Source organism: Microtus ochrogaster, chromosome 2 (assembly GCF_000317375.1).
Source record: "Microtus ochrogaster isolate Prairie Vole_2 chromosome 2, MicOch1.0, whole genome shotgun sequence".
Lineage (NCBI taxonomy): Eukaryota > Metazoa > Chordata > Mammalia > Rodentia > Cricetidae > Microtus > Microtus ochrogaster.
Window position 1 is genome coordinate 54867195 of NC_022010.1, and position 9190 is coordinate 54876384.

Below are 9190 nucleotides of genomic sequence, written 5' to 3' on the forward strand. Positions count from 1 at the left end.
AATCAAAAGCTATATTTCAACTATTATTTTATTTACTGATAGTTCCCATTGCAAAAGCACTAATCCTTGTGAATCTCCACAGAATTAAAAAATTCTTACTCTAGTTCATGTCCATGCTGTCTTTTGTATTGCAATGTAGGAATAAAACTCTGGAAGTAGAAAAATTGTTTCCTGAAAATCAAGTCCACACATTAATGATCATAAGCTTCAGAAAGTTTCTAAATATAAAAACCCCCTAAACTATAGCTAACCTCCCCCCAAAAGTGGGGGGGGGGGATTATGTTGATATTTCTCAGCTCCTACTAAGTTCAGAGTCTGTTGAAACCATATATGGTAACACTTGTGTCTGTAGTCCAGCGACTTGGGAAGGTAATTCCGGCTGACCAGCCTTATACCTGGGGTTTGAAAGCAGTCCGAGTAACAGCATAGCCAGTCTCAAAAAATAAAGGTAACAAGTGGTTTTTTGAATCTATTTATTTCATGATCGATTCATTTCAAATTCTAGTCCATTCAATGCAACACAAACCTTTTGTACAAAAATGGGTCATCAGTCACTTTGTCTTAGGTCTCCCTAGAAGTTCAGCATATGTCAGTATAATTAGCAAGAATTTCTGCTGGTGTGGCAGCATATACCTGTAATGCCAGCACTTAGGAGGGAGATAGGAGGGTGACCATGTTCAAGGCTAGCCTTGGCCTCTGTTAAAACACAGCATACCCATGATCTACTTTAATAACACCCATGGGCTAGATTTAACCGTAAGAAAACTTTATTTTAAGTGCCCAAGGCCAGACAGCTAATAACAGAGAAGGCTAAAACCTAATCCCAGGTCTCTGTGATTAGGCAATCTACTCAGGTAAAAAATTTGAATTGTATTGCTTTACACTCACATACCATCTAGGTTTAAAACTACTTTCAAATAGATTGTGTAAGGTTATCTCATTCAAACTCACAATACCCCTGGGAGGAAAGCTGCTCCATACAGAACACTGAAACTTCCAACATCAAGCGCACTCAAAAGGGCGCATGACCAAGACAGGACGCTGAATGAAGATCCTCTGACTTTACTGTCAAAGCATGTGTAGTTTCTGTAGAACCATATTTTCCTCATTTAGTACAACTATCTCTGCCCTCTCCTACTGAATGATAACCATAGGCCTTATCAATAAACATAACACACAGTGGAAGTAAGTTGGCTACTGTATTATAAAGTTCATGCAAAATCTCTTCTATCCAGTATTTGGAAATGTGCATTAAAAAGTTAATACTTAGCATACAAACCTCAGAAGGAACTACAATCTATGAGAATTAAAGTGGTTTAATTTACTTGTTAATAGCTCAACACTCTACCAGGGACCTTAGCATTTTGTTTGCTTGGACAGGGTCTCATCCATTTCAGCATTCTCGGGGAGAAAATGTAATAGAGGCACTATCCTTTTCACTGCAGGGAGTTTACAGAGGAGTACCCCAAATCATAGAAATAATCTATAAGCAAAAATAAAGGAATAGAAAATATTTACTGCGTGGTACCCTAAGGGACTGGCTGCCTTGGCTCAAAGGGGCAGACCATCTTCTCACCGATGATATTCAATAAAGACAATGAAATTAAGACCTCACAGTGTGTGTGTGTGTGTGTGTGTGTGTGTGTGTGTGTGTGTGATTTTTACATATTACTTAATGGAGGACTCATTCCCCAAATAAATGTCTGCATATAAAGCTCTCTCTCCCCCTTTTTAAACATGTTCTCACTGTTCTAGCTAGCCTAGAAATCTCTTTATAGACCAGGCTGGCCTTAAAGGCATGCACCACCACACCCAGACACACACACAGAAATCTCATAAACTACACAGTAGCAAAAATGCCTTCCAGTCCTCATCATCTGTGTGCATATAATGTCAAACCTTTTCCTATTTACTCCCCATTACTATTTAGTCACCAAATCCTGCTCTGAATCTTCCAGATTTCATCAGTAGTCTAAGCTACTGCTTTCATGAGTTCCCTAAAATTGGAGTAATTTATTGTGAAATAAAACTGCAGACTCATCCCATCTCTTTCCTATGAACTTCTCCTCCTCTAGAACTCAGGGCTTTTAAACTGGTTTTCTCTAATCTATAATGGTGCACTTGCACAGACTGGTTTGGACTTCCAAAGCACTTAGGAATTCTGTTTATTTGGTAAAATGTCACGTGGGCAGGAAAGCACACCATTTTTTCCCCTCTCCTCTAGAGATCAGGGAACCTCATTCTGGAGAAAAATAATGGCTAAAGCTGTATTTCAGGAGATGGCTCAGTCAGGAAAGTGCTTGCTTTGCAGGCATAAAAATCCTGTTCGGCTCCCCAGCATCCCTTGTAAAAGTGAAGTGGGTTGGTGTTTCTTTAACCTCCATGCTCAGGGGCAAATGTGGACAGGAGGGTGCCTGGGGCTTGCTGGCTGGCTAGGCTTGCTGAATCAGTGAGCAAAGGGGTGGGGGTGGGGAAGAACAGAGGAAGACACCTCTGGCCCCCACAGGCGTGCACAAACATGCAAATAAAAATGACAACAGGTGAATGGTTGAGCCAACTGTGGTGCCACTCATACCACAGAATAATGACGAGCAATGAAAAGGAAAGAACTGTTTAAGAGTCTGTATTTATACTTGTTATATAAACACATCGATAGCTATTGTCTGGTATAGATCATAGAATGGTAAAATTGTAAATACATATACAAAAACGAATACGATTTTTCTGGGCAGTACAAGATCATCCAGATATTTTTAGTAAGAAGTATCAGGCCAGTCTTCCTATTTTGTTAAATTACTATCTTTTTGTTTTAGTTCTTAGTTCTTGTTAAAAAAATAAAGATCATGCAATTTCAAAAACTTTGGGAGGGGAAAAATTCAGTCTGCCCATCACTGTAAGATAACCATTCCATCTTTCCCCTATTTTCTTTTCTTTTTAGTACTGAGAACTGGACGCAGTCCTTCAAGCATGTGAGGAGGTAAGAACCGTGTTGCCAGTACTCTGCAGATTTTGAAAAATAGATTCTTCAATCATATTGTTTAGAACTAAGATTAACTAAAAATCTGATTTCATATAAGAAAATGTATAAGCTAGGTTATAAAAGCCAAATGTGTAGTTTTGCAAGGCCTTCCAATTTAAAACAAGGAACTTTCTAAGTTTGCACAACAAATAAAGGAGTTTAGCCACAAACTGAAAAACATTCCTTTCCTAAAGCTCATTATTTGAGGTGAAAACATTGGCTACTACATGTATATAAAATGGAGTACAAATGGTTGGGCAACCCTAGGCAAAATAATCCCCGTATTATATACCAAGCCAGAAGGGGTCATTTGAATTTTTTTTACTGCAAAGGCTAATTGAAAAAAAAAAAAAACCAAGTGTTATTTCATAAATTTAAGCTGGCCAAGAATTGACTGGGAGGGACAATTATCTAGGATTTAAAGAAATAAAAAAAAACGTCCAAAAAAGGAATGATGCCACAGGCAGAAAATACGAAGTCAGTAGTATCTAGACTTAATCTTCCTGCTTTCAAATTATAGCCAAATTAATTTGGATCAATTATGTTTTCAGCTTGATCAGTTTCTGAAGAATTACTTCCCTTTCGGGAAAACCTCATCACTTTCCCATAAGCTAGCCTAGGTCTGCAGCCCAACCAGGCAACACCATCTTTCATCGTCTTCCCATTCAACTGAGACTGTCGCATTACCAAATACCCTGTTCTGAAGATAGTACAACCAACCGCCTTCTCTCCGAGACGGAAAAGCTAAAAGCCCCGCTCTTACCCCTCATTCAGAGCAAGTGAACACTCACTGCACCTCTCTGCAAGGATACCCTATAAATCCCTTGGAATCACCGAGAACGCACATTAGTAGGGAAGCTCTTCAGTGACTCCGCAGTGAGGGCCGTGGCAGAGACATTCTCTCCCAATCCTATCTCACCGGAGACGCCTCTGCCTCCAGCAGGTTTTCCTATCTTCCTGCTCAGCCGGGCGAAGGCCTTTGCCAAGGACAGAGCTTTGGGGACTGGGACGCGGAGGTGGTTGCAAACCCCGAATAATGGCTAAGGCAACCCTATCACCTGAAGCCCCAAAGACTCCAAATACGGAACCATAATGGCCGCATTCGCCCTCAACCCAGAGAAAGGTGGGCATCCTAGTCCCTCGTCAGTCAAATACGGGGACCGGCCAGGGGTCCAGGAGCTCTAGAGAAAGGAGCCCCTAGCCCATGCAGGATGACAAGGGGAAAGGAGCCCCAAGCACCGCAGACAGCGGTTCACATTCCCCAGTCCCCAATCCCCTCTCAGCCCGTCCATCGTCCCCAGGTCGCCAGTTACCTGTCGCACCTGACCCGCCGCGGCGCGAAGTGCAGACCAGTACCCAGACCGGACCCAGAGGCTCTGTCACTGAAGGAGGGGAAGTCTTCAGCTGCAAGGGGCGGGTCCGCCCTAGCCAGTCATGTGACCTCAAGCTCCACCCTGCTTCTCCTCCCCAGGCGCGCGGCGCGGCGCAGGCTTGAACCTTAGCGGATCGTTTGGAGGCTAATGGTTCCGCGGTCAGTGAACGAGTTATTCCCTTTTATCACTATGACTGGATTATAAACTACAGCACAGAAAGAGAAGCTGGCAAGGGTTAAAGTGCATTGCTAAGGAAGTGACGTTGAGTCACGCTCTAAGGGCCGGAAGTGGCGATGGAGTCCCGCCTCTCTCGTCCCGAGTTAAAAATCCTGGCTGGAAGGCTTAAGCCTATCACGTGACTTTTTTTTTTTTTTTTTAAATGTGGCTTGGCTGCTGGAGGATCGCCAAGTTATCCGGGCCGTTCGTTACCTTTTGATTTTAAAAACACATTTACTGCAGGTCTCTACAGACTTTCTGACATTAAGAAGAATCCATTTTATAAAACCCTATTAGGCGACAAGAGCGTTTGAAGGTCACTGGAGACCGGAGGGGGGGGAGGGAGGTTGGAAAGGGGGGCGGGAAAGACTGAACTCGCCGGTTTGCGGAGAAGGAAGGGTGGAGAGATCCGGATTTTACCGCCGGAGCCGACCGAGCGAGCTCGGCAGGAGTGTCGCAAAGGGTGGGCGGAGCCAGCCCTCCGCAGGCCCAGCCCTGGCCCAGAGGGGAAGTCCTGGAGGGGCGGGGGGGCGGGCGCGCGGCACGGAACACTGCGGCTGCGCGCGACGCGGCGGCCGCGCCGGCGCGCTGAGGGGGCGGGGTGAAAGGTCACAGCGCGGCGGCGGGTCTGGCTGGCGGCAGCTGCGGGCGGGAGCCGAGTGTCCCGTGTGCACGTGTGGCGGAGCGGCGGCAGCAGCGCGGCGGCGGACCTTCCCGCGTCTCCCCGGAGCTTCGGGGCCCGGCTTGGCTTCCGTGGCCTCCTCGGCGCCCTTTCCCTCCGCCGTGAGGCCGGCGTGTGGGGTCGAGTGGCCTGAGCGCAGGGCGCGGAGTGCTCCTGGCGGCGAGGACGACGGCGTTGGTCGCGGCTGTAACGACGGCCTCAGCAGGCGGGGAAGATGAAAGGGTGAGGAAGGTTCTCCTTCTCTGGCAGCAGGCGGGGGCCCGGAGGGCAGGGGAGAGGGGCGGGGGCCGGCGGACCGGGAGAGCGCTGCCTGCGAGGAGAGAGACTCGCGCCAAGACCGGGCCTCCAGGGGGGACTTCGCCAGGCTCCTCGGTCACTCGGCTTCGGGAGGGGGCGGAGGCTTAGGCCGGCTGTTGGCGGGCTGCAGGGCCAGCGGAGGCAAGGGCGCGAGTCCACGAATCCAGCCCCGGGGACGAGGGTGCCCCGAGTGTGACAACGGGGAGGAGGGATCGTGGGCGCCCCGGGCCTCTTCCCGGGAGCGCACGACCGAGCCAACTCAGGCGCTGATCCGTATCCGGGCTCCACGCTGTGGCTGCGGGCTTTGACACGTTTCGCTTTTCCTTCATACTTGTGGGCTGTGCCGAACCTTCTGGAGGGAAAAGGAATTGGAATAAAGAGCATGAGGATGAGTGTTGGGAGCTAGTGACTCAACGAGATTTGGGTTGGGTCAGAGCGAGAGGAGGAGGGAGGGAGGGGGAACGAACTCGAGCCGCGGGGACTTTGGGGTGCCAAAATGTTTAAGGAAGTATCTTGGGTCAGTAGGTGGAGCTATTGCTTCGGGAGCGTGTTTGCCCCCGAGTCCACGGAGCAGCTTTTTGCTGCTGGTTAGCAAAGTTGAGGTTTGATCTTTTCAAATCTTGGGTGACGTTAGGAGTTGTTTTGGTTTAACTGGTCCCGTATCGATTTATAAACTGTTAAAGTATTAGCGCCTCGCTAACACGTTGCTTAAGCAAGCCGTTTTGGAGGTTGCCTTTACAATCTTCAGAGAAAGAGATGGAAGCTTAAACATGTTAAACTTTATGAAATACCGAAAGGATTTTTTTTTCTAAGTAGGCTGAAAATTAGAACTGTTGTTTCAGTTAGTTGAACTGTTTGAATCAGCATCCTTTTTGGAGAACGAAATATATCATTTTTCCAAACTCGTTCTGTGTAAAATAAAGGTCATTTATCTATACGTCTTAAAACTCAAACTATTCTGAGTTTTGATTTTTAGGTCTACATATAAAATACTTTTTGCTTTAGATATTGGTTACTCAGTGTTGAATTTTTTTGCATTTGTTGGAATGTTTGCGCCGCTTGAGTCACGATCCGGGACATTTGGCTAATTTTAAAAAATGTGATCCAACTATCTTTAGAAAAAGTTTTATTTTCCTAGTAGTGTATTACTTTTTTTGATGCTGTCTCTCTTTTCTTATTGATACTCAATACATATTTGTCATGTTCTGTTATAGTAATAGCAATGAAGATAATGAGTCCAAAAATGATTCTGGACGTTTAGATTAAAAAACTTGGATCTAGTTCAGTTTCTCTAGGCATAGGATGTAATCTTTCTGATACCTAATTTGACAGTAGATATGGAGCCACACAGTGGGGTTCTTGTCAGTCTGTTTGAACTCGTTATTAAGTGTACTATTAAAGTAGCTTTCTTTTACTTACTGAAGTTCTGGGACCTGAAGGAAAGCCCTCAGCCCCTGATCTATAACCCCCAGCACTCTGGGGTTTGAGATAGGGTCTTACTCTGTTGCTCAGGCCAGCCTTAAACTTGGCAACAATGTTCTTGGCCTCAGCCTTTTGAGTAGCTAGTATTGCAAACTGAGCCACCAGCACTAGCTGGTTCTGTTTATTTAAACAGATATTTACATGTAACATTATGGAGGCAGATGTCTAGAAATGAGGAACTGGACAAATTTAGACAAAACTACAGTTTAGGCCAGTAAGCATGCTCAAATTTAAGATTCCTTAAGGTTTTTATTTCTCACAATTGGGAGCTTAGAATTGTATTCTGGACTAAACAGTTTCAAGATGTTTTTGTAGGTACAGTTCTTTAATTTTCGACAACTAACTTCTAACAAACATGGGACTTTAAATTTTCCTCTTTGTTCCTTTTAAGATACTAAAGAAATGAAATAATGGTGTAGTACAGTTCTTGTTTGTTTGAGATGTTAATGTCCTTGAGATCCAAAACTTGTACAACTGCACTGTGTTCAATGTCCTGACTTCATTAGAAAGACCTCTGCAAAGCAGTGGTCCTATTTTGTAGTTTTTGTTTGAAATTTTATTTGCTAAGTTTTCCCTTTTTATTGAGCTTACCAAACACAGTTAAGTAGTTGACTCTGAAGTGGGAAACCAAAACCCTCTATGATTTAAATTTTGGGTGTTGAAACTTTAAGCTTACTATTTTAAATATTTTATTTTTTTTACGGTTGTTATTTTTATTATCAACAGCAGTAGGATATCCTGTTATAAATAATGTATTTTTCTTATCTCCATAGTAGACAAATTTGCAGTTGATAGTTGCTATATATTTTTATATGCATATCTGAAATATGAGAAGTATACATTAGGCTGTTGGCTATTTCACCTGAGATTTCTTGTTTTTATGAACCAAGGGCATTATGGCTTGGATTTGTTGTCGGTAAGCTGGTTACTTTTATATGTTCTTCCTCTCTAGGGAAGATGATATTAAGGCAGCGCAGTCAGTTATCAGTGCAATTGAAAAATAAAACTAAAGGAGGTGCAGATTAGTTCCTTTAAACAAGATGTGAATCCAAAATGACCAAAATAAAAATGAAATGGTAGGTAGGAATAATATTAAATACAGAGCAGTGTGGTTTCTAATTGAAACTTGGTTAGATGTTACAGAGTAGAACAGAGTCTATGGCCATACCCTGAATGTGCCCGATCTCATCTGATCTTGGAAACTAACAGGGTCGGGCCTGGTTTGTACTTGGATGGGAGTGGAACAGGATTCTGCAGTTAGAAATGAAACTATGTTGACATACACAGAATAATGGTTCTCTCCAATAGTGTATGGACTGGGGACAGGCCCAGAAAGTTTTCTGTATTTTTATCTAGGTGTTGATTACATAGGAAATATAAGTTGTTGTTTTTTTTTTTTTTAAACAGAACTGTAAAGATTTGTGACATTTTTGTGTCTCTGTCCCTCTCATCTCACTATGGACTTAGGCTGGTTGGCTCCTAACCTTCAGATCCATCTGTCTCCTCTTGAGTAGCTGTTTACTACTGAGTCTGGTTACAGAATGAATCTTGTGTACCTATACTGGTTGTCAAATCTGACTAGAAACTTGCAGTTTATATTTTGCTTTTTGTGTAAAACCAGTAATTTATGTTTTGTTGATTGAGATACTGAATTTTAACAAATACTGTGTAATGTCTCCTTTGCTGTGTTGAGAGTTTTGAAATAGTGTCTGAAGTATAATATGTGTGTGTGTGTGTGTGTGTGTGTGTGTGTGTGTGTGTGTGTTTTAAGTATACCTTCTACCTATAGAGGTATGCATATTGGTGAGTGCTGGGTGTGGTATTGCTATAAAAAACAAATAGTGGTTTGGGGATTGGGTTCATTTGGTAGCAAGCATGAAACACCAGCACCAGACATGGTGGTACACATTGTCTTCCCAACACTGAGAGGCAGAGATGAAAGTATCAATGTTCAAGGTTACACAGTAAGTTTAATGCCAGCTTGGGATACATGAGGCACTGTCTTAAAAACTTTTCTACATTTAAGAATATTTCAGGCCGGGCGGTGGTGGCGCACGCCTTTAATCCCAGCACTCGGGAGGCAGAGGCAGGCGGATCTCTGTGAGTTTGAGACCAGCCTGG

At 43.9% G+C, this 9190-nt stretch overlaps 2 protein-coding genes across 5 annotated transcripts in view; one reads left to right on the forward strand and one right to left on the reverse strand.

The window, feature by feature from the left end:
* The window catches only part of Atp6v1a (ATPase H+ transporting V1 subunit A), a 54419-nt gene extending 49779 nt beyond the window's left edge, over window positions 1-4640 (reverse strand). Inside the window, exon 1 of one of the 3 annotated variants that reach the window (XM_005345007.3) lies at window positions 4333-4639. The gene's annotated coding sequence lies outside the window, so the exon portion shown is untranslated. Of the gene's footprint in view, window positions 1-4332 lie in introns of all 3 variants that reach the window. The other 2 variants (XM_005345009.3, XM_013352313.2) reach the window with 2 other exon arrangements.
* Window positions 4641-5204: 564 nt separating this feature from the next.
* Window positions 5205-9190, forward strand: part of Naa50 (N(alpha)-acetyltransferase 50, NatE catalytic subunit) — a 13261-nt gene continuing 9275 nt past the window's right edge. For both annotated transcript variants that reach the window (XM_005345010.2, XM_005345011.2), the window contains exon 1: window positions 5205-5512. In XM_005345010.2, the coding sequence (XP_005345067.1) occupies window positions 5505-5512 (8 nt within the window). In that variant the 5' untranslated portion in view covers window positions 5205-5504. The remainder of the gene's footprint in view (window positions 5513-9190) is intronic.